At 45.0% G+C, this 26,277-nt stretch overlaps 1 protein-coding gene across 1 annotated transcript; it reads left to right on the forward strand.

The window, feature by feature from the left end:
• Positions 1–19,180: 19,180 nt before the first annotated feature.
• Positions 19,181–25,538, forward strand: LOC109757621 (uncharacterized). Its single transcript, XM_020316444.4, has 20 exons — positions 19,181–19,951; positions 20,027–20,061; positions 20,155–20,276; positions 20,430–20,519; positions 20,608–20,727; positions 20,829–20,912; positions 21,003–21,080; positions 21,204–21,329; positions 21,395–21,484; positions 22,124–22,159; positions 22,232–22,287; positions 22,376–22,523; positions 22,594–23,050; positions 23,140–23,231; positions 23,348–23,900; positions 24,046–24,184; positions 24,410–24,451; positions 24,552–24,720; positions 25,022–25,105; positions 25,217–25,538. The coding sequence occupies exons 1-20, from the start codon at positions 19,707–19,709 to the stop codon at positions 25,310–25,312; spliced, it is 2,862 nt and encodes a 953-aa protein (XP_020172033.1). The 5' UTR covers positions 19,181–19,706; the 3' UTR covers positions 25,313–25,538.
• Positions 25,539–26,277: the final 739 nt, after the last annotated feature.

Here is a 26,277-nt window from a genome sequence, read left to right on the forward strand (position 1 = left end):
TAAGAAACTTGTCAGAGGTCTCATACCTCTTGACGTGGGCACTAGTCTGAAATCCCAATTTCAGTCTTCGGAACATCTCACATGTTCTGCGACGTTTCAAGAACGTCTTTGGTGCCACAATTCAAAACCGCACTGAACTATCACGTAGTCATCAAAACGTGTATGTCAGATGTTTCGTAACATCTACAGACGACGCTGAGGTTTAGCACACTGAGCGGTGCATTAAGGACATAAGCCTTCTGTGCAGCAATGAGGACAATCCTCAGTTTACGGACCCAGTCCGCATAATTGCTACTACCAACTTTCAACTAAATTTTCTCTAGGAACATATCTTAACCAGTAGAACTAAAGCGCAAGCTATGACATAATTTGCAAATACCTATTTGACTATGTTCATGATAATGAAGTTCATCTGATTATGAACTCCCACTCAGATAGACATCCCTCTAGTCATCTAAGTGAAACATGATCCGAGTTCAACTAGGCCGTGTCCGATCATCACGTGAGACGGACTAGTCAAGATCGGTGAATATCTCCATGTTGATCGTATCTTCTATACGACTCATGCTCGACCTTTCGGTCCTCCGTGTTCCGAGGCCATGTCTGTACATGCTAGGCTCGTCAAGTCAACCTAAGTGTATTGCGTGTGTTCCGAGGCCATGTCTGTACATGCTAGGCTCGTGAACACCCGTTGTATTCGAACGTAAGAATCTATCACACCCGATCATCACGTGGTGCTTCGAAACGACGAACCTTCGCAACGGTGCACAGTTAGGGTGAACACTTTCTTGAAATTATTATAAGGGATCATCCTACTTTCTACCGTCGTTCTAAGCAAATAAGATGCAAAAAAACATGATAAACATCACATGCAATCAAATAGTGACATGATATGGCCAATATCATCATGCTCCTTTGATCTCCATCTTCGGGGCACCATGATCATCTTTGTCACCGGCATGACACCATGATCTCCATCATTGTGTCTTCATGAAGTTGTCACGCCAACGATTACTTCTACTTCTATGGCCAACTCGTTTAGCAACAAAGTAAAGTAATTTACATGGCGTTATTCAATGACTCGCAGGTCATGCAAAATAATAAAGACAACTCCTATGGCTCCTGCCGGTTGTCATACTCATCGACATGCAAGTCGTGATTCCTATTACAAGAATATGATCAATCTCATACATCACATATATCATTCATCACATCTTCTGGCCATATCACATCACATAGCACTTGCTGCAAAAACAAGTTAGACGTCCTCTAATTGTTGTTGCAAGTTTTTACGTGGTTTGTAGGTTTCTAGCAAGAACGTTTCTTACCTACGTATGACCACAACGTGATTTGCCAATTTCTATTTACCCTTCATAAGGACCCTTTTCATCGAATCTGTTCCGACCAAAGTAGGAGAGACAGACACCCGCTAGCCACCTTATGCATCTAGTGCATGTCAGTCGGTGGAACCTGTCTCACGTAAGAGTACGTGTAAGGTCGGTCCGGGCCGCTTCATCCTACAATGCCGCCGAAACAAGAAAAGACTAGTAGCGGCAAGAAGAATTGGCAAACTCAACGCCCACAACTACTTTGTGTTCTACTCGTGCATAGTAACTACGCATAGACCTGGCTCATGATGCCACTGTTGGGAATCGTAGCATAATTTAAAATTTTCCTACGCTCACCAAGATGCATCTATGGAGTCTACTTGCAACGAGGGGATAGGAGTGCATCTACATACCCTTGTAGATCGCGAGCGGAAGCGTTCCAATGAACGTGGATGACGGAGTCGTACTCGCCGTGATCCAAATCACCGATGATCGAGTGCCGAACGTACGGCACCTCCGCGTTCAACACACGTACGGTGCAGCGACGTCTCCTCCTTCTTGATCCAGCAAGGGGGAAGGAGAGGTTGATGGAGATCCAACAGCACGACGGCGTGGTGGTGGAAGTAGCGGGATTCCAACAGGGCTTCGCCAAACGCTGCGGGAGGAGGGAGATGTGTCACGGGAGGGAGAGGGAGGCGCCAGGGCTTAGATCTTGCTGCCCTCCCTTCCCCCCCCACTATATATAGGGCCAAGGGAGAGGGGGGGCGCAGCCTTGCCCCTTCCTCCAAGGAAGGGTGCGGCCAGGGGGGAGTCCTTCCCCCCCAAGGCACCTCGGAGGTGCCTTCCCCTTTTAGGACTCTCTCTTTTTTCTTATCTCTTGCGCATGGGCCTCTTGGGGCTGGTGCCCTTGGCCCATATAGGCCAAGGCGCACCCCTTACAGCCCATGTGGCCCCCCCGGGGCTGGTGGACCCCCTTGGTGGACCCCCGGACCCCTTTCGGCACTCCCGGTACAATACCGATAAAGTGCGAAACTTTTCCGGCGACCAAAATAAGACTTCCCATATATAAATCTTTACCTCCGGACCATTCCAGAACTCCTCGTGACGTCCGGGATCTCATCCGGGACTCCGAACAACTTTCGGGTTACCGCATACTAATATCTCTATAACCCTAGCGTCACCGAACCTTAAGTGTGTAGACCCTACAGGTTCGGGAGACATGCAGACATGACCGAGACGCCTCTCCGGTCAATAACCAACAGCGGGATCTGGATACCCATGTTGGATCCCACATGCTCCACGATGATCTCATCAGATGAACCACGGTGTCGAGGATTCAATCAATCCGTATGCAATTCCCTTTGTCAATCGGTATGTTACTTGCCCGAGACTCGATCGTCGGTATCCCAATACCTTGTTCAATCTCGTTACCGGCAAGTCTCTTTACTCGTACCGCAATGCATGATCCCGTGACTAACGCCTTAGTCACATTGAGCTCATTATGATGATGCATTACCGAGTGGGCCCAGAGATACCTCTCCGTCACACGGAGTGACAAATCCCAGTCTCGATCCGTGCCAACCCAACAGACACTTTCGGAGATACCCGTAATGCACCTTTATAGTCACCCAGTTACGTTGTGACGTTTGGCACACCCAAAGCACTCCTACGGTATTCGGGAGTTGCACGATCTCATGGTCTAAGGAAAAGATACTTGACATTGGAAAAGCTCTAGCAAACGAAACTACACGATCTTTTATGCTATCCTTAAGTTGGGTCTTGTCCATCACATCATTCTCCTAATGATGTGATCCCGTTATCAATGACATCCAATGTCCATAGTCAGGAAACCATGACTATCTGTTGATCAACGAGCTAGTCAACTAGAGGCTTACTAGGGACAGGTTGTGGTCTATGTATTCACACATGTATTACGATTTCCGGACAATACAATTATAGCATGAATAATAGACAATTACCATGAACAAAGAAATATAATAATAACCATTTATTATTGCCTCTAGGGCATATTTCCAACAGTATCCAGATCCCGCTGTTGGTTATTGACCGGAGAACGTCTCGGTCATGTCTGCATGGTTCCCGAACCCGTAGGGTCTACACACTTAAGGTTCGATGACGCTAGGGTTATAGGGAAAGTATGTACGTGGTTACCGAATGTTGTTCGGAGTCCCGTATGAGATCCTGGACGTCACGAGGAGTTCCGGAATGGTCCGGAGGTAAAGATTTATATATAGGAAGTATGGTTTTGGCCACCGGAAGTGTTCCGGGCATCACCGGTAGTGTACCGGGACCACCGGAGGGGTCCGGGGGTCCACCGGGAGGGGCCACGGGGCCCCGGAGGCATACATGGGCCAAGTGTGAGAAGGGACCAGCCCCTAGGTGGGCTGGGTCGCCTTCCCACCAAGGCCCATGCGCCTGGAGAGAAGAGGGGGCAAACCCTAGGGCAGATGGGCCCTAAAGGCCCATGCCTGGTGCGCCTCCCTCTCCCCCCCACTTGGCCGCCACCCTAGATGGGTTTTGGGGCTGCCGCACCCCTTGGGGTGGAAACCCTAGAGGGGGCGCAGCCCCCTCCCTCTCCCCTATATATAGTTGAGGTATTGGGGGCTGCAAACACATGAGTTTTCCTCTCCCTGGCGCAACCCTACCTCCTCCTCCTCCTCTCCCGCGGTGCTTGGCGAAGCCCTGCGGGATTGCCACGCTCCTCCACCACCACCACGCCGTCGTGCTGCTGCTGGATGGAGTCTTCCCCAACCTCTCCCTCTCTCCTTGTTGGATCAAGGCGTGGGAGACGTCACCGGGCTGCACGTGTGTTGAACGCGGAGGCACCGTTCTTCGGTGCTTAGATCGGAATCAACCGCGATCTGAATCGCTACGAGTACGACTCCCTCATCCGCGTTCTTGCAACGCTTCCGCATCGCGATCTACAATGGTATGCAGATGCACTCCCCTTCCCCTCGTTGCTAGATTACTCCATAGATTGATCTTGGTGATGCGTAGAAAATTTTGAATTTCTGCTACGTTCCCCAACAGTGGCATCATGAGCTAGGTCTATGCGTAGTTTCTATGCACGAGTAGAACACAAAGCAGTTGTGGGCGTAGATGTTGCCAATTCTTCTTGCCGCTACTAGTCTTATCTTGTTTCGGCGGCATTGTGGGATGAAGCGGCCCGGACCGACCTTACACGTACGCTTACGTGAGACAGGTTCCACCGACTGACATGCACTAGTTGCATAAGGTGGCTAGCGGGTGTCTGTCTCTCCCACTTTAGTCGGAACGGATTCGATGAAAAGGGTCCTTATGAAGGGTAAATAGAAATTGGCATATCACGTTGTGGTTTTACGTAGGTAAGAAACGTTCTTGCTAGAAACCTATACAAGCCACGTAAAAACTTGCAACAACAATTAGAGGACGTCTAACTTGTTTTTGCAGCATGTGCTATGTGATGTGATATGGCCAGAAGATGTGATGAATGATATATGTGATGTATGAGATTGATCATATTATTGTAATAGGAATCACGACTTGCATGTCGATGAGTATGACAACCGACAGGAGCCATAGGAGTTGTCTTTATTTTTTGTATGACCTGCGTGTCATTGAATAACGCCATGTAAATTACTTTACTTTATTGCTAAGCGCGTTAGCCATAGAAGTAGAAGTAATCGTTGGCGTGACAACTTCATGAAGACACAATGATGGAGATCATGATGATGGAGATCATGGTGTCATGCCGGTGACAAAGATGATCATGGTGCCCCGAAGATGGAGATCAAAGGAGCAAAATGATATTGGCCATATCATGTCACTATTTGATTGCATGTGATGTTTATCATGTTTTGCATCTTATTTGCTTAGAACGACGGTAGTAAGTAAGATGATCCCTCACTAAAATTTCAAGAGATGTGTTCCCCCTAACTGTGCACCGTTGCGAAGGTTCGTTGTTTCGAAGCACCACGTGATGATCGGGTGTGATAGATTCTAACGTTCGAATACAACGGGTGTTGACGAGCCTAGCATGTACAGACATGGCCTCGGAACACATGCGAAACACTTAGGTTGACTTGACGAGCCTAGCATGTACAGACATGGCCTCGGAACACAAGAGATCGAAAGATCGAACATGAGTCGTATAGTAGATACGATCAACATGGAGATGTTCACCGATGATGACTAGTCCGTCTCACGTGATGATCGGACACGGCCTAGTTTGACTCGGATCATGTATCACTTAGATGACTAGAGGGATGTCTATCTGAGTGGGATTTCAATAATCAGATGAACTTCATTATCATGAACATAGTCAAAAGGTCTTTACAAATTATGTCATTGCGCTTTAGTTCTACTGTTTAAGATACGTTCCTAGAGAAAATTTTAGTTGAAAGTTGGTAGAAGCAATTATGCGGACTGGGTCCGTAAACTGAGGATTGTCCTTATTGCTGCACAGAAGGCTTATGTCCTTAATGCACCGCTCGGTGTGCTGAACCTCAGCGTCGTCTGTAGATGTTGCGAAACATCTGACATACACGTTTTGATGACTACGTGATAGTTCAGTGAGTAATGCTAACGGTTTAGAATTGTGGCACGAGAGACGTTTTTGAAACGTCGCAGAACATATGAGATGTTCCGAAGACTGAAATTGGGATTTCATACTAGTGCCCACGTTAAGAGGTATGAGACCTTTGACAAGTTTCTTAAGCCTGCAAACTAAGGGAGAAAAGCTCAATCGTTGAGCATGTGCTCAGATTGTCTGAGTACCACAATCGCTTGAATCGAGTGGGAGTTAATCTCCCAGATGAGATAGTGATAGTTCTCCATAGTCACTGCCACCAAGCTAGTGGAGCTTCGTGATGAACTATAACATATCAGGGATAGTTATGATGATCCTTGAGCTATTCGCGATGTTTGACACCGCGAGAGTAGAAATCAAGAAGGAGCATCAATTGTTGATGGTTAGTAAAACCACTAGTTTAAGAAGGGCAAGGGCAAAAGGGATACTTCATGAAACAGCAAGTCGTTTGCTGCTCTAGTGAAGAATCCCAAGGTTGAACCCATACCCGAGACTAAGTGCTTCTGTAATGAGAGGAAAGGTCACTGAAGCAGTACTACCCTAGATATTTGGTAGATGAGAAGGCAGGCAAGGTCGACAGAAGTATATTGGATATACATTATATGAATGTGTACTTTACTAGTTCTCCTAGCAGCACCAGGGTATTAGATACCGGTTCGGTTGCTAAGTGTTAGTAACTCGAAATAAAAGCTGCGGAATAAACGGAGACTAGCTAAAGGTGAGATGACGATATGTGTTGGAAGTGTTTCCAAGGTTGATGTGATCAAGCATCGCATGCTCCCTCTACCATCGAGATTTGGTGTTTGCGTTGAGCATGATTGGATTATGTTTATCGCAATACGGTTATTCATTTAAGGAGAATAATGGTTACTCTGTTTATTTGAATAATACCTTCAATAGTCTTGCACCTAAAATGAATCTCGATCGTAGTGATACACATGTTCATGCCAAAAGATATAAGATAGTAATGATAGTACCACATACTTGTGGCACTGCCACTTGAGTCATATTGGTATAAAACACATGAAGAAAGCTCCATGTAGATGGATCTTTGGACTCACTCGTTTTTGAAAAGATTGAGACATGCGAACCATGCCTATTGGTATATATGCATGAAGAAAATCCATGCAGATGGATCGTTTGGACTCACTTGATTTTGAATCACTTGAGACATGCAAATCATACCACGTGGGCAAGATGACTGAAAGGCCTCGTTTTCAGTAAGATGGAACAAGAGAGCAACTTATTGGAAGTAATACATTTTGATGTATGCAGTCCAATGAGTGCTGAGGCATGCAGTGGATATCGTTATGTTCTTACTTCACAGATGATTTGAGTAGATGCTGAGTGTATTTACTTGATGAAACACAAGTCTGAATTATTGAAAGGTTCAAGTAATTTCAGAGTGAAGTTGAAGATCGTCGTGACAAGAGGATAAAATGTCTGTGATATGATCATAGAGATGAGTATCTGAGTTACGAGTTTGGCACACAATTGAGACATTGTGGAACGTGTTTCACAATTAATACCGCCTGGAACACCATAGTGTGATGGTGTGTCCGGACATCATAGCTGCACCCTATTGGATATGGTGCATACCATGATGTTTCTTATCGAATTACCACTATCGTTTATGGGTTAGGCATTAGAGACAACCGCATTCACTTTAAATAGGGCACCACGCAATTCCGTTGAGACGACACCGTTTAGAGAAACCTAAGTTGTCGTTTCTTAAAAGTTTGGGGCTGCGATGCTTATGTGAAAAAGTTTCAGGCTGATAAGCTCGAACCCAAAGCGGATAAATGCATCTTCATAGAATACCCAAAACAGTTGGGCATACCTCCTATTTCAGATCTGGAAGCAAAAGTAATTGCCTCTAGAGACAGGTCCTTTCTCGAGGAAAAGTTTCTCTCGAAAGAATTGAGTGGGAGGATGGTGGAGACTTGATAAGGTTATTGAACCGTCACTTCAACTAGTGTGTAGGAGGGCACAGGAAGTTGTTCCTATGGCACCTACACCAATTGAAGTGGAAGCTTATGATGGTGATCATGAAACTTCGGATCAAGTCACTACCAAACCTCGTAGGACGACGAGGATGCGTAATACTTCAGAGTAGTACGTGATCCTGTCTTGGAAGTCATGTTGCTAGACAACAATGAACCTACGAGCTATGGAGAAGCGATGGTGGGCCCATATTCCGACAAATGGTTAGAAGCCATGAAATCCGAGATAAATGGATCTTCAAGAAGAAGACGAACGTGGACGGTAAGGTTACCGTCTATGAAGCTCGACTTGTGGCAAAGAGTATTTTCACAAGTTCAAGGAGTTGACTACGATGAGATTTTCTCATCCGTAGCGATGCTTAAGTCCGTCGGAATCATGTTAGCATTAGCTGCATTTATGAAATCTGGCAGATGGATGTCAAAACAAGTTTCCTTACCAGTTTTCGTAAGGAAAGGTTGTATGTGATACAATCAAAAAGGTTTTGTCGATCCCAAGGATGCTAAAAGGTATGCTAGCTCCAGCGATCCTTCCATGGATTAGAGCAAGCATCTCGGAGTCAGAATATACACTTTGATGGAGTGATCAAAGTTTTTGGGTTTATACAAAGTTTGTTAGAAACTTGTATTTACAATAAAGTGAGTGGGAGCACTACAACATTTCTGATAAGTATATGTGAATGACATATTGTTGATCCGAAATGATGTAAAATTTCTGGAAAGCATAAAGGGTTGTTTGAAAGGAGTTTTTCAATGGAAGACCTGGATAAAGCTGCTTACATATCGGGCATCAAGATCCATAGAGATAGATCAAGACGCCCGATGATACTTTCAAAGAACGCACACCTTGACATGATTTTGAAAGAGTTCAAAATAGATCAGCAAAGAAGGAGTTCTTGGCTGTGTTACAAGGTGTGAGTATTGAGTAAGACTCAAGACCTGACCACGGCAGAAGAGAGAGAAAGGACGAAGGTCGTCCCCTATGCTTTAGACGTAGGCTCTACAGTATGCTATGCTGTGTACCGCACATGAAGTGTGCCTTGCCATGAGTTGGTCAAGGGGTACAATAGTGATCCGGGAATGGATCACATGACAGCGGTCGAACTTATCCTTAGTATCTAGTGGACTAAGGAATTTTCTCGATTATGGAGGTGAAAAGGAGTTCGTCGCAAAGGGTTACGTCGATGCGAACTTTGACACTAATCCGGATGACTCTGAGTAGTAAACCGGATTCGTATAGTAGAGCAATTATTTGAAATGGCTCCAAATAGCGCGCGGTAGCATCCACAAGATGACATAGATATTCGTAAAGCACACACGGATCTGAAAGGTTCAGACCCGTTGACTAATAACCTCTCTCACAAGCATAACATGATCAAACCAGAACTCATTGAGTGTTAATCACATAGTGATGTGAACTAGATTGTTGACTCTAGTAAACTCTTGGATGTTGGTCACATGGTGATGTGACCTGTCAGTGTTAATCACATGGTGATGTGAACTAGATTATTGACTCTAGTGCAAGTGGGAGACTGTTGGAAATATGCCCTAGAGGCAATAATAAATAGGTTATTATTATATTTCCTTGTTCATGATAATCGTTTATTATCCATGCTAGAATTGTATTGATAGGAAACTCAGATACATGTGTGGATACATAGACAACACCATGTCCCTAGTAAGCCTCTAGTTGACTAGCTCGTTGATCAATAGATGGTTACGGTTTCCTGACCATGGACATTGGATGTCGTCGATAACGGGATCACATCATTAGGAGAATGATGTGATGGACAAGACCCAATCCTAAGCCTAGCACAAGATCGTGTAGTTCGTTTGCTCAGAGCTTTTCTAATGTCAAGTATCATTTCCTTAGACCATGAGATTGTGCAACTCCCGGATACCGTAGGAATGCTTTGGGTGTACCAAACGTCACAACGTAACTGGGTGACTATAAAGGTGCACTACAGGTATCTCCGAAAGTATCTATTGGGTTGGCACGAATCGAGACTGGGATTTGTCACTCCGTGTAAACGGAGAGGTATCTCTGGGCCCACTCGGTAGGACATCATCATAATGTGCACAGTGTGACCAAGGAGTTGATCACGGGATGATGTGAGTTACGGAACGAGTAAAGAGACTTGCCGGTAACGAGATTGAACAAGGTATAGGGATACTGACGATCGAATCTCGGGCAAGTAACATACCGATAGACAAAGGGGATTGAATACGGGATTGATTGAATCCCCGACATCGTGGTTCATCCGATGAGATCATCGTGGAACATGTGGGAGCCAACATGGGTATCCAGATCCCGCTGTTGGTTATTGACCGGAGAACGTCTCGGTCATGTCTGCATGGTTCCCGAACCCGTAGGGTCTACACACTTAAGGTTCGATGACGCTAGGGTTATAGGGAAAGTATGTACGTGGTTACCGAATGTTGTTCGGAGTCCCGGATGAGATCCCGGACGTCGCGAGGAGTTCCGGAATGGTCCGGAGGTAAAGATTTATATATAGGAAGTATGGTTTTGGCCACCGGAAGTGTTCCGGGCATCACCGGTAGTGTACCGGGACCACCGGAGGGGTCCGGGGGTCCACCGGGAGGGGCCACGGGGCCCCGGAGGCATACATGGGCCAAGTGTGAGAAGGGACCAGCCCCTAGGTGGGCTGGGTCGCCTCCCCACCAAGGCCCATGCGCCTGGAGAGAAGAGGGGGCAAACCCTAGGGCAGATGGGCCCTAAAGGCCCATGCCTGGTGCGCCTCCCTCTCCCCCCCACTTGGCCGCCACCCTAGATGGGTTTTGGGGCTGCCGCACCCCTTGGGGTGGAAACCCTAGAGGGGGCGCAGCCCCCTCCCTCTCCCCTATATATAGTTGAGGTATTGGGGGCTGCAAACACATGAGTTTTCCTCTCCCTGGCGCAACCCTACCTCCTCCTCCTCCTCTCCCGCGGTGCTTGGCGAAGCCCTGCGGGATTGCCACGCTCCTCCACCACCACCACGCCGTCGTGCTGCTGCTGGATGGAGTCTTCCCCAACCTCTCCCTCTCTCCTTGTTGGATCAAGGCGTGGGAGACGTCACCGGGCTGCACGTGTGTTGAACGCGGAGGCACCGTTCTTCGGTGCTTAGATCGGAATCAACCGCGATCTGAATCGCTACGAGTACGACTCCCTCATCCGCGTTCTTGCAACGCTTCCGCATCGCGATCTACAATGGTATGAAGATGCACTCCCCTTCCCCTCGTTGCTAGATTACTCCATAGATTGATCTTGGTGATGCGTAGAAAATTTTGAATTTCTGCTACGTTCCCCAACAGTGGCATCATGAGCTAGGTCTATGCGTAGTTTCTATGCACGAGTAGAACACAAAGCAGTTGTGGGCGTAGATGTTGCCAATTCTTCTTGCCGCTACTAGTCTTATCTTGGTTCGGCGGCATTGTGGGATGAAGCGGCCCGGACCGACCTTACACGTACGCTTACGTGAGACAGGTTCCACCGACTGACATGCACTAGTTGCATAAGGTGGCTAGCGGGTGTCTGTCTCTCCCACTTTAGTCGGAACGGATTCGATGAAAAGGGTCCTTATGAAGGGTAAATAGAAATTGGCATATCACGTTGTGGTTTTACGTAGGTAAGAAACGTTCTTGCTAGAAACCTATACAAGCCACGTAAAAACTTGCAACAACAATTAGAGGACGTCTAACTTGTTTTTGCAGCATGTGCTATGTGATGTGATATGGCCAGAAGATGTGATGAATGATATATGTGATGTATGAGATTGATCATATTCTTGTAATAGGAATCACGACTTGCATGTCGATGAGTATGACAACCGGCAGGAGCCATAGGAGTTGTCTTTATTTTTTGTATGACCTGCGTGTCATTGAATAACGCCATGTAAATTACTTTACTTTATTGCTAAGCGCGTTAGCCATAGAAGTAGAAGTAATCGTTGGCATGACAACTTCATGAAGACACAATGATGGAGATCATGATGATGGAGATCATGGTGTCATGCCGGTGACAAAGATGATCATGGTGCCCCGAAGATGGAGATCAAAGGAGCAAAATGATATTGGCCATATCATGTCACTATTTGATTGCATGTGATGTTTATCATGTTTTGCATCTTATTTGCTTAGAACGACGGTAGTAAGTAAGATGATCCCTCACTAAAATTTCAAGAGATGTGTTCCCCCTAACTGTGCACCGTTGAGAAGGTTCGTTGTTTCGAAGCACCACGTGATGATCGGGTGTGATAGATTCTAACGTTCGAATACAACGGGTGTTGACGAGCCTAGCATGTACAGACATGGCCTCGGAACACATGCGAAACACTTAGGTTGACTTGACGAGCCTAGCATGTACAGACATGGCCTCGGAACACAAGAGATCGAAAGATCGAACATGAGTCGTATAGTAGATACGATCAACATGGAGATGTTCACCGATGATGACTAGTCCGTCTCACGTGATGATCGGACACGGCCTAGTTTGACTCGGATCATGTATCACTTAGATGACTAGAGGGATGTCTATCTGAGTGGGATTTCAATAATCAGATGAACTTCATTATCATGAACATAGTCAAAAGGTCTTTACAAATTATGTCATTGCGCTTTAGTTCTACTGTTTAAGATACGTTCCTAGAGAAAATTTTAGTTGAAAGTTGGTAGAAGCAATTATGCGGACTGGGTCCGTAAACTGAGGATTGTCCTTATTGCTGCACAGAAGGCTTATGTCCTTAATGCACCGCTCGGTGTGCTGAACCTCAGCGTCGTCTGTAGATGTTGCGAAACATCTGACATACACGTTTTGATGACTACGTGATAGTTCAGTGAGTAATGCTAACGGTTTAGAATTGTGGCACGAGAGACGTTTTTGAAACGTCGCAGAACATATGAGATGTTCCGAAGACTGAAATTGGGATTTCATACTAGTGCCCACGTTAAGAGGTATGAGACCTTTGACAAGTTTCTTAAGCCTGCAAACTAAGGGAGAAAAGCTCAATCGTTGAGCATGTGCTCAGATTGTCTGAGTACCACAATCGCTTGAATCGAGTGGGAGTTAATCTCCCAGATGAGATAGTGATAGTTCTCCATAGTCACTGCCACCAAGCTAGTAGAGCTTCGTGATGAACTATAACATATCAGGGATAGTTATGATGATCCTTGAGCTATTCGCGATGTTTGACACCGCGAGAGTAGAAATCAAGAAGGAGCATCAATTGTTGATGGTTAGTAAAACCACTAGTTTAAGAAGGGCAAGGGCAAAAGGGATACTTCATGAAACAGCAAGTCGTTTGCTGCTCTAGTGAAGAATCCCAAGGTTGAACCCATACCCGAGACTAAGTGCTTCTGTAATGAGAGGAACGGTCACTGAAGCAGTACTACCCTAGATATTTGGTAGATGAGAAGGCAGGCAAGGTCGACAGAAGTATATTGGATATACATTATATGAATGTGTACTTTACTAGTTCTCCTAGCAGCACCAGGGTATTAGATACCGGTTCGGTTGCTAAGTGTTAGTAACTCGAAATAAAAGCTGCGGAATAAACGGAGACTAGCTAAAGGTGAGATGACGATATGTGTTGGAAGTGTTTCCAAGGTTGATGTGATCAAGCATCGCATGCTCCCTCTACCATCGAGATTTGGTGTTTGCGTTGAGCATGATTGGATTATGTTTATCGCAATACGGTTATTCATTTAAGGAGAATAATGGTTACTCTGTTTATTTGAATAATACCTTCAATAGTCTTGCACCTAAAATGAATCTCGATCGTAGTGATACACATGTTCATGCCAAAAGATATAAGATAGTAATGATAGTACCACATACTTGTGGCACTGCCACTTGAGTCATATTGGTATAAAACACATGAAGAAAGCTCCATGTAGATGGATCTTTGGACTCACTCGTTTTTGAAAAGATTGAGACATGCGAACCATGCCTATTGGTATATATGCATGAAGAAAATCCATGCAGATGGATCGTTTGGACTCACTTGATTTTGAATCACTTGAGACATGCAAATCATACCACGTGGGCAAGATGACTGAAAGGCCTCGTTTTCAGTAAGATGGAACAAGAGAGCAACTTATTGGAAGTAATACATTTTGATGTATGCAGTCCAATGAGTGCTGAGGCATGCAGTGGATATCGTTATGTTCTTACTTCACAGATGATTTGAGTAGATGCTGAGTGTATTTACTTGATGAAACACAAGTCTGAATTATTGAAAGGTTCAAGTAATTTCAGAGTGAAGTTGAAGATCGTCGTGACAAGAGGATAAAATGTCTGTGATATGATCATAGAGATGAGTATCTGAGTTACGAGTTTGGCACACAATTGAGACATTGTGGAACGTGTTTCACAATTAATACCGCCTGGAACACCATAGTGTGATGGTGTGTCCGGACATCATAGCTGCACCCTATTGGATATGGTGCATACCATGATGTTTCTTATCGAATTACCACTATCGTTTATGGGTTAGGCATTAGAGACAACCGCATTCACTTTAAATAGGGCACCACGCAATTCCGTTGAGACGACACCGTTTAGAGAAACCTAAGTTGTCGTTTCTTAAAAGTTTGGGGCTGCGATGCTTATGTGAAAAAGTTTCAGGCTGATAAGCTCGAACCCAAAGCGGATAAATGCATCTTCATAGAATACCCAAAACAGTTGGGCATACCTCCTATTTCAGATCTGGAAGCAAAAGTAATTGCCTCTAGAGACAGGTCCTTTCTCGAGGAAAAGTTTCTCTCGAAAGAATTGAGTGGGAGGATGGTGGAGACTTGATAAGGTTATTGAACCGTCACTTCAACTAGTGTGTAGGAGGGCACAGGAATTTGTTCCTATGGCACCTACACCAATTGAAGTGGAAGCTTATGATGGTGATCATGAAACTTCGGATCAAGTCACTACCAAACCTCGTAGGACGACGAGGATGCGTAATACTTCAGAGTAGTACGTGATCCTGTCTTGGAAGTCATGTTGCTAGACAACAATGAACCTACGAGCTATGGAGAAGCGATGGTGGGCCCATATTCCGACAAATGGTTAGAAGCCATGAAATCCGAGATAAATGGATCTTCAAGAAGAAGACGAACGTGGACGGTAAGGTTACCGTCTATGAAGCTCGACTTGTGGCAAAGAGTATTTTCACAAGTTCAAGGAGTTGACTACGATGAGATTTTCTCATCCGTAGCGATGCTTAAGTCCGTCGGAATCATGTTAGCATTAGCTGCATTTATGAAATCTGGCAGATGGATGTCAAAACAAGTTTCCTTACCAGTTTTCGTAAGGAAAGGTTGTATGTGATACAATCAAAAAGGTTTTGTCGATCCCAAGGATGCTAAAAGGTATGCTAGCTCCAGCGATCCTTCCATGGATTAGAGCAAGCATCTCGGAGTCAGAATATACACTTTGATGGAGTGATCAAAGTTTTTGGGTTTATACAAAGTTTGTTAGAAACTTGTATTTACAATAAAGTGAGTGGGAGCACTACAACATTTCTGATAAGTATATGTGAATGACATATTGTTGATCCGAAATGATGTAAAATTTCTGGAAAGCATAAAGGGTTGTTTGAAAGGAGTTTTTCAATGGAAGACCTGGATAAAGCTGCTTACATATCGGGCATCAAGATCCATAGAGATAGATCAAGACGCCCGATGATACTTTCAAAGAACGCACACCTTGACATGATTTTGAAAGAGTTCAAAATAGATCAGCAAAGAAGGAGTTCTTGGCTGTGTTACAAGGTGTGAGTATTGAGTAAGACTCAAGACCTGACCACGGCAGAAGAGAGAGAAAGGACGAAGGTCGTCCCCTATGCTTTAGACGTAGGCTCTACAGTATGCTATGCTGTGTACCGCACATGAAGTGTGCCTTGCCATGAGTTGGTCAAGGGGTACAATAGTGATCCGGGAATGGATCACATGACAGCGGTCGAACTTATCCTTAGTATCTAGTGGACTAAGGAATTTTCTCGATTATGGAGGTGAAAAGGAGTTCGTCGCAAAGGGTTACGTCGATGCGAACTTTGACACTAATCCGGATGACTCTGAGTAGTAAACCGGATTCGTATAGTAGAGCAATTATTTGAAATGGCTCCAAATAGCGCGCGGTAGCATCCACAAGATGACATAGATATTCGTAAAGCACACACGGATCTGAAAGGTTCAGACCCGTTGACTAATAACCTCTCTCACAAGCATAACATGATCAAACCAGAACTCATTGAGTGTTAATCACATAGTGATGTGAACTAGATTGTTGACTCTAGTAAACTCTTGGATGTTGGTCACATGGTGATGTGACCTGTCAGTGTTAATCACATGGTGATGTGAACTAGATTATTGACTCTAGTGCAAGTGGGAGACTGTTGGAAATATGCCCTAGAGGCAATAATAAATAGGTTATTATTATATTTCCTTGTTCATGATAATCGTTTATTATCCATGCTAGAATTGTATTGATAGGAAACTCAGATACATGTGTGGATACATAGACAACACCATGTCCCTAGTAAGCGTCTAGTTGACTAGCTCGTTGATCAATAGATGGTTACGGTTTCCTGACCATGGACATTGGATGTCGTTGATAACGGGATCACATCATTAGGAGAATGATGTGATGGACAAGACCCAATCCTAAGCCTAGCACAAGATCGTGTAGTTCGTTTGCTCAGAGCTTTTCTAATGTCAAGTATCATTTCCTTAGACCATGAGATTGTGCAACTCCCGGATACCGTAGGAATGCTTTGGGTGTACCAAACGTCACAACGTAACTGGGTGACTATAAAGGTGCACTACAGGTATCTCCGAAAGTATCTGTTGGGTTGGCACGAATCGAGACTGGGATTTGTCACTCCGTGTAAACGGAGAGGTATCTCTGGGCCCACTCGGTAGGACATCATCATAATGTGCACAGTGTGACCAAGGAGTTGATCACGGAATGATGTGAGTTACGGAACGAGTAAAGAGACTTGCCGGTAACGAGATTGAACAAGGTATAGGGATACTGACGATCGAATCTCGGGCAAGTAACATACCGATAGACAAAGGGGATTGAATACGGGATTGATTGAATCCCCGACATCGTGGTTCATCCGATGAGATCATCGTGGAACATGTGGGAGCCAACATGGGTATCCAGATCCCGCTGTTGGTTATTGACCGGAGAACGTCTCGGTCATGTCTGCATGGTTCCCGAACCCGTAGGGTCTACACACTTAAGGTTCGATGACGCTAGGGTTATAGGGAAAGTATGTACGTGGTTACCGAATGTTGTTCGGAGTCCCGGATGAGATCCCGGACGTCGCGAGGAGTTCCGGAATGGTCCGGAGGTAAAGATTTATATATAGGAAGTATGGTTTTGGCCACCGGAAGTGTTCCGGGCATCACCGGTAGTGTACCGGGACCACCGGAGGGGTCCGGGGGTCCACCGGGAGGGGCCACGGGGCCCCGGAGGCATACATGGGCCAAGTGTGAGAAGGGACCAGCCCCTAGGTGGGCTGGGTCGCCTCCCCACCAAGGCCCATGCGCCTGGAGAGAAGAGGGGGCAAACCCTAGGGCAGATGGGCCCTAAAGGCCCATGCCTGGTGCGCCTCCCTCTCCCCCCCACTTGGCCGCCACCCTAGATGGGTTTTGGGGCTGCCGCACCCCTTGGGGTGGAAACCCTAGAGGGGGCGCAGCCCCCTCCCTCTCCCCTATATATAGTTGAGGTATTGGGGGCTGCAAACACATGAGTTTTCCTCTCCCTGGCGCAACCCTACCTCCTCCTCCTCCTCTCCCGCGGTGCTTGGCGAAGCCCTGCGGGATTGCCACGCTCCTCCACCACCACCACGCCGTCGTGCTGCTGCTGGATGGAGTCTTCCCCAACCTCTCCCTCTCTCCTTGTTGGATCAAGGCGTGGGAGACGTCACCGGGCTGCACGTGTGTTGAACGCGGAGGCACCGTTCTTCGGTGCTTAGATCGGAATCAACCGCGATCTGAATCGCTACGAGTACGACTCCCTCATCCGCGTTCTTGCAACGCTTCCGCATCGCGATCTACAATGGTATGAAGATGCACTCCCCTTCCCCTCGTTGCTAGATTACTCCATAGATTGATCTTGGTGATGCGTAGAAAATTTTGAATTTCTGCTACGTTCCCCAACATTACGGTGGGTGGACAAGAAGTCAGCCCCCGTTGTTGCGGAGGAGAAGGCCAGGAGGGTCTGGGGCGGAGAGCGGATGAGGCGGACGGGCCGGACCTCAAGCGGCGAGGTTCGTCGCGGAGGGCCCGGTCGGTTTGCGCCGGCGCATGGTCCGGGGCTGGAGGGGGGGGGGGACGACGGCGACTGGCCGGGGCTAGGGGGAGGTGACTGGTCGGGGTCGACGGCGGCGGCTCGACTAGGTTCGATGAAAAGGATATGGGGAATTTCCCCACGGTGAATCGACGAGGTTAAAACCTATCCATAGCTCGGCGCCAGTAAGTATGGCGCCGAATATGCCACGTCGCCGGTCCCCCCGTCCACTCGGTGTTACGGCGATGTTCTTGGGCCCACTAGTTCGACGCTATACAGGTTGGAGCCGAGATGTGCATATTCGGCGCCTTGTTCTTTGGCGCCGATCCTGGGGGCCAGATTTGCAATTAGTTTCGGCCAGGGGTCAGACGTGCTTGAAGTCGCTGAAAGAGGCCAGTCAAAAAATACTGAAGTGCCAGGCAGCCCAACTGTTTGGGCCGAATTTGTTAGGTCCGGTTGGGTAGCAATTTGTATGTCCAGACATTTACTAGACAAGACGCCTAGATGCTTGGGACGAATATGGGGCTCCGGTTGTAAATCCTCTAAGACTTTTAACCTTGTACCATGCAAAAAAAAAAGACGTATAACCTTGTAGTATTATTTTCTACTCACTCCATTTGAAAAAAAAATTGTTGAAGAAATTGATATACCTAGATGTATTTTAGTTTTAGATATATTTATTTTTGTGACAAGTAATTCCAGACAAAGGGAGTATTTGTGTACCATATATTATCATGTTATTCATTGAGATGCTAATTACCCACGATTTTGCACTTTTTTTATGCATTGATTTCATTGCTCCCTTAGATTTATGTTACTTATCGCTCAAATGAATATATATATATATATATATATATATATATATATATATATAAATGTATATCAGTGTTAGATACATCCGCTTGAGTGACAAGTACTAATATAATGGGTAAGAGTATTTATTATAAATATAATTATTTTATGACTTAAAAAACTTGACATCAAACAGGAACAGCGGAACCAGCAGTCCGACCGGTGAAAACTGAATCGAAAGCCTTACCGGTTCGATCACCGGACCCCTTCCACCGCCGGGCACAACTCGCACGGCTCCACCGCCTCCCACCGCTGGCCGCTCCTCCATCTGCCACCGCTGGCAACGTCTATGCCTGCTTCCGCTCGCCGACCTCACGTATCAAACCCGGCCGCCGTCAAGCACACATCGAGGCACCACACCTCCGGGCGAGCAACCCCCGCCGCTCCCTGCCTCCCCGTCCAGCACGCATCGAGCTGGAGAGCAAGCTCCGCCGCGGCCGCCGGAGATTCGGCCACACCGACGTGCTGCTCCTCTGTCGTGCTGCACAGGTCCTAATCAGTATTAGTACTAGTTTTCTTGACGTGTTCCCATCTGCACCGTCCATCGCGAAATAAAGGGCGCGCACATAATCTCGCCCACGCAAATCCAAGCACACCGGTTACTCACAGCTTCAGATCCGACCCGACGAGCACGACGCCTGCCGGAGTCCATGGCGGCGCCGGCGAGCCGCCATCGCGGGTCCTCCTGGGGCCGCTCGTGGCCGCTGCTCTTCGTCGCCATCCTCGCCCTCCACTCGCTGGCCATCTACCTCTTCACGCGCGGCTTCCTCCTCACCCGCACCGAGCTCGACCTCCACAGCCACCGGGACGACCGCACCGGCGTCTCCCCCGGGTGCTCCTCCTGGCCCCAGCCAGCCGTAGACCGCCTCGTCATCGTCGTCCTCGACGCCCTCAGGTAGCACCGCCTTGCCTATTCTGTCCTCGCTTCAGTTCCCATGTCTGATTCTGAGCAATCTCTGCTATCTTACAGGTTCGATTTCGTGGCACCGAGTACATTCTTTGAAGGTGGGTTTGCATTTGTGTAATTCTGCGCAATGAGAAAACTACTGTAGGACATTGCGAGCTGCTACCGAGTTAACCCTGACCATTTTGCTGCAGAGAAGCAGCCATGGATGGACAAGCTGCAGGTCCTGCAGAAGCTGGCTGCTGATGAGAAGAACTCTGCTAGGATCTTCAAAGCTCTGGCTGACCCACCGACCACCAGCCTTCAACGTCTTAAGGTGATGAGTACTGTTGTGTGTATAACTGTATATTGATCTCATGGCATACATTCAGCACTGATGTTATGCCAAAAAACTGTTATCTCGAGTACACCTCAATGCAATATCAAAGGGTCATAACTTAGTGTATATTCTTGCTGCAACTATATTCAGGCTCTCACGACGGGTGGTCTCCCTACCTTTATTGATGTCGGCAATAGCTTTGGAGCTCCAGCAATAGTGGAAGACAATATAATGCATCAGGTTCTTTGCACTTCACATTTAACTTTAGTAAAATACGTAGCTCATGGCGGATAGTTAATCATGCTTTTGTTTCTTTGCGCTCAATCAGCTGGTCAAAAGTGGAAAGAGGGTAGTCATGATGGGAGATGATACATGGATACAGTTATACCCAGAGCACTTCAACAAGTCATTTCCATACCCTTCTTTTAATGTTAAAGATCTCGACACGGTATGCCATCTGTTCAGTACCATTTTATCCTTTCTGCGCGATGAGCTATTTTTCGCTTTCCATTTAATTTCCATAGAATTACCCATCAAATTATGTATCAGGTAGACAATGGTGTTATTGATCACTTGCTTCCTTCACTGCACGAAAATGACTGGGACGTTCTTATTGCACATTTCCTTGGTGTGGTAAGTTGTTTGTGTTCACTTTGGAGCTGGCTTACACATTTGATCCTTTCCTTTGTGGAACTAGAAGCATATGAGATCAACTTTCTTTAGGACCATGCAGGGCATATATTCGGTGTTGACTCTACCCCAATGATCCAGAAGTTGGAGCAATACAATCAAATCCTAGAGGTCAGGTGCCCCATTCATAGTACATGATCTGGTTTTTTTTGTGTGCTAATTGTTTGCAGGAGACATTATCTTATGTGATCCTAAATTCTGATCGTTAAATTAGCCTCAATTTTGCTCCTGTAGGATGTAATTGACACATTGAAAAGCCTATCAACACCTGGTGGTCCCCATGAAAATACTTTACTCCTTGTAATGGGTGATCATGGCCAAACCCTAAATGGTGACCATGGAGGAGGAACTGCTGAAGAGGTGACATGTCTTGTTTTTTCGTTGCTAAGCACAAAACTATCTGAACTAATGCAGTTTCATTGTAGGTTGAAACATCTCTGTTTGCATGGAGTCCAAAGACACCACCCGATGCTGTCTTATCTGTTCTTGGTGAAAATTCATGCAATTTTGATCTGGTACATTTCATTTGTAATGATAAATTGACTGATCTTGTCATTCATGCTAACATCTTGGTTTTCTTGTTTGCATGTAATCATTCTCTTGCTAATTTTTATCAGGACTAGGACCCAAATAATCATAGCACATACTCCTTGGTCATTTTTTTCTTTTGAAAAGGGGATAAACCATTCGGATGCACACAGCCATCACTCCTTGGCCATATTGTCACCTGAATTATAATTTATATAGAATATGAAAGTCACACTTAGAGGGATACTTCTACTGACATATTTAGTTCTTTACTGTTTCGTTATGGGTCTGACATCTGACATTCCGTGAGAAATTAGGTATGTAGACAGTCCTTAACTAACTGGGTTATGCATGGGTATGAAGTAGTATCATACAAAGCATGCTCATAGCCTTTAGCATGGTGGGGTAGTTAGCATTTCTGTATAGAATTACCTTTCTCGTAGGCTTGTACAATTGATGGAATACAAGTTTGATAGAAGCAGTGTAGAGTTATTTAGTTCCTTGCCTTATTTTTTTAGTTATCAATTGCAATTTATTTCGTAATAGTCGGCTTCTATCTGTGCATTTAGCAATATGAATATGAACGTTGATTGATTTCCCTTTCTGCTGATGGTTTACTGTTCTAGCATGGGAAAGAAGTGTGCGTCAGCACTATGCAGCAGGTAAATTCTGATTGCGCTCTCCCATATGGATGCTCTATTTTATCAATATTGCTAAGTTTTTCTTGATTTCAGCTTGATTTTGCAGTAACTGTATCAGCACTACTCGGTATACCTTTTCCTTTTGGAAGGTACGTAAACTTAACATGGTGCTTATTTGATGGCTTCAGTTGTGTGTTACTGCTTTTTGTTGAGATGTGCCTGTTTTTCCATTTCTAGCATTGGACGTGTAAACCCAGAATTGTATGCTTTGAGTGCTGGGACATGGGATAATCAAAGGACGGGTATCAATGCATGCACGCCACAGGATGACCTAGTAGCGTGGAAAATGAGATATGCTGAAGTCCTTTGTGTAAATAGTTGGCAGGTAGTATGAACTGCATTTGCAGATATTCTGATTTAGTAGTACTTCTTTGATCTTCATCTGTCCCTTGTAGGTAAAGAGATACATTGATCAATATTCTGGTAGTTCTATCATTGGATTTTCAGCTGAATACCTGCACCATGTTGAGGAGCTGTATTCAAAAGCTCAGGCGAACTGGTCAGAGGTTTTGAAGCCTACATGCCCATCGGAAACAGCTAAGGGAGAAGAATTTAAGGAGAGCGCAAGTTCTGCTCTGCAGTTGCAAATCGATGCATACTCTAGTTTCTTGGAAAGCTTTGCAAAGCTTGCTCGCTCTGCTTGGACGGAGTTTGATTTATGGTTGATGGGCACTGGTCTTTTACTTATGATACTGTCAGTTATCACTCAGGCATACATACTTGTGAGGCTGAATGCTGTATGTCAACCATCAGATCAGGAATGTCCTAGTTCAAGGATCATCCCCAAATTATCCTTTGCTTTTACATTGGTCACGATTCGAGCAGCGAGTTTACTATCCAACAGTTATATATGTGAGTTCATCAGATATACCAATCTTGCTGTACATTTTGAATTTGCTATGGTGACTACTGATTCACGAAGTTGTTTTCTTGTCATGCAGTGGCAGAAGGTAGAGTTACAAACTTTCTTTTGGCCACGAGTTGCATTGCCGGTGTGTGGAGCTCGGCCACAAACGGGAACTTCACCATAGAAGTTAATATTCCTATTATATCAATGCTGTTCAAACTTTCCTTTGTTCACTAGAATTTTTGTTTTAATGTTGGTTATATAATTATCTTCTGATCCCACCTTACTTTTTTAATTGACAGGAGTTTATTTTCCTTCTTCTAAATATTTTTGCACGATTTGGAATTGAGCTTGGGATGTCAAAACAAATTGCTGGGCCAACTGCTACAAAGGACCACCCAGTGAGCATCATTTGTGACATTTTCGGTTCCAGTTTTTGCAATGTCTCCATGGATATATTCCCCATCATATCTCTTGCCATGGTGACCTGCATTGTATTAAAGCTCATCGCCTATGCGGTCCATCAGAGGTTCTTGAAGTACTTTATTATCTGTGGAACCATCTTGAGCTATGCATTTATAGCAAATTATTGGGCTTCTGAAAGTACTTTACTGTCTCATACTAAAGCTGTTCAAGAAATTGGAAGAAGTTTGGCTCCTCGCTTTGTTTATGCTATTGGAGGTTTGTCATTGGTAATATCTGTACTTTGGCGATTGTTTGCCCCAGTTGATTCTTTGAAGTTCAACAAAAGGATAACTAGTTTATCAGCTGCCATGCTGTGTTCATGGAGCCCAACTATCTTGATGTTGTTGGGAAGGCAAGGTGCTTTTGTAGCGTTAATTTGCATCACTGGAGGTACTTTGCAAGTCACTCAATTCTTAAGACAAGCGCTTCTAAAAATTTGGCATGTACTCTTGAGGCACAACTTGAGCCTTTTTTTTCTTTTTATATCATCATTAGGAAGCATAGCATCTGAAAATTTTAATTAACCATTTTGCAGCTTGGTGCATAATAATGTTACAGCAGAAATATCAGAAAGACTCGAAACTTGACATAACAGGGAGTTGTGTTGCTAACCCTGTATCAGTAACACAATGGAGCCTTCTTGCAGTTTGTCTATTTTATCTGACTGGTCACTGGTGAGATCCTTGAGGGTTTGATGCATTTTGACCTTTCTTTTACTCTGATTTATGTTTCTGTTTTTATCCTTTTTATGTACTATGTTTTTACTGGTCTGCGAGATAATGCATGTCCATTTGTCCTTACTGTTATGGGGTTTTGAGCTTATGGTTAATGTGATTTAATTTGCATTGTTAGATGGGATTGCTAAAACTGCATTTGTGCTAATACAGAATACATTTCAGGTGTACCTTTGATGGCCTCCGCTATGGTGCTGCATTCATTGGGTGAGTATAATTATGTTCCAAATAATACTGTTGTATCTGAGAAAAAACATATCACTTGCATGTTATGTAATGATATTTGTCACAATTCTAAATTTTGCAGGTTTGACAATTTTCATATCATTCGTCAAGGGTTTCTTCTTTCTATTGATACCTTTGGTGTTTCTCACATCCTGCCAGTTCTTAGTCTTCCATTTGTTGCCATCCACTGTTATAATACTGCATCGAAGAAAAGCAAGGTGAAGGATGTCACCATCAATATTCTAATACAGGTACTGAGGGAAATTCGTTCGTGCTCTCTGGCAGTAATTTAGTAACACAATTTCATTAGTTAAACATTCTCTTTTACAAAAAAGTTTCATATTCAGGAAAATAATATGGACAGTGAGTATGTACTGTTTAGGCACAGCCGTGTTAGACTACAAACAAACACCAATTTAGATTTCCCTAATTGTCGACCATATACTGAAATAGTGTTATTATGCATTGTGGAACTCCTTCTGTTGATCTGGATATCGGCTCTTTCTTTGCTTGCCGATCCACGTGATATCTAATGTTATGTGCCAAACTCAGGTCCATTTGATGTATGGTCTAATTACAGCTATCACTACGACAGTTACAATCGTATGTGTCACGATTCAAAGGCGTCACTTGATGGTAATATGTGCACTTAATTCCAGCAAACAATAGTCGCTGGTTTTTTGTATTGCTGCTTTGTGGTTGTTTACGCAGATTTGTTTTGACACTAGTTATCTTTCAACTTTGCAGGTGTGGGGTTTGTTTGCACCAAAATATGTATTTGACGCGATTGGGCTTCTCCTAACAGACTTGCTAATTTGTCTCGCTTCTTTCTACTACAGCTGATGTTTTTTTTCCTTGCTGCTTCTTGGGATATAGATGCTGTACAATTTTGCGAGTACACTGCAAATTGGCACAAAGATTATGTAGACTGAATTAGATTAATTCATAGCAAATCCTTGTTTTGTTGTTGCTGCGGTAGTGAACAAGCAAACTAAGTGATAGCAAAAGTTGCCCAAATGACTTTGTCCTTTGAATTAACAAAGATGCATATGTGACTCGGGTAACCTAATTATCAGTGTGCAGTTCATCTACTTCAATTTTGTTATAACAGATAACAGACACCAAAATTAACGGCGTGTGGTCCTCATAATGTTGAGCTGTAACATTGAACTTCGATCTTTGTCCTGTTATTCTGCTTATATCTTTGTTGAACCCATCGTAGAGAGAGCAGAGTGACCGGTTTCTTGTAGAACCCCACAAGTTCCGTTAGACGGTTCCCCGCAAAAAAAAAAAGTTACGTTAGACGGTTATGTAAAGAGCATGTAAGGTGGTGTTAGGTGCAGAGCTGCTAAGGCCCCTTCCAATGCTCCACCATGCACAGGCGCCAAGGCTGCCATGTTACTACTACATTCTTTAAGATGTACTGAAATCAAATAAAAGTTGAAGAATAGAAGTTGGCATTTGCTGCGCAGGCAGATAATCAGTTTTTGTTCCATCTTTCTCTACAAACTTTGCGGCTTTCAAAAGTTTGGAGCTTATGTGATAGTACTTGCCCGCCCTTCCCTGCTACAGTAAATCTCACACCCCGGTGTGGGCTTAGGCGAGGCCGAGAATGTGTGTAAAATAACGGTGAAAGGGTGACCAGGCATTATAAAAAGAAGAAGAAGAAGTCCGTAACGGGAATTCCTTCCCTTGGTGGCGGCCGCCAGTGGTTTTATCCTAGTTCCTTCCGTTGTTTCCTTATCGTCGTGGCCCGTGGATGACGTGCTGTGCTGTAAGACGGGGGTGGGTGCTTAAGCACATCCAGC

The sequence above is a fragment of the Aegilops tauschii genome, chromosome 5, assembly GCF_002575655.3.
Source record: "Aegilops tauschii subsp. strangulata cultivar AL8/78 chromosome 5, Aet v6.0, whole genome shotgun sequence".
Taxonomy (NCBI): domain Eukaryota; kingdom Viridiplantae; phylum Streptophyta; class Magnoliopsida; order Poales; family Poaceae; genus Aegilops; species Aegilops tauschii.

Coding starts and splice junctions, on each gene's coding strand:
- LOC109757621 (XM_020316444.4), top strand. CDS start 19,707: ATGGCGGCGCCGGCGAGCCGCCATCGCGGGTCCTCCTGGGGCCGCTCG. Junction 20,277..20,429: donor CCAGCCTTCAACGTCTTAAG/GTGATGAGTACT, acceptor AACTATATTCAG/GCTCTCACGACGGGTGGTCT. Junction 22,160..22,231: donor GCGTCAGCACTATGCAGCAG/GTAAATTCTGAT, acceptor TCTTGATTTCAG/CTTGATTTTGCAGTAACTGT.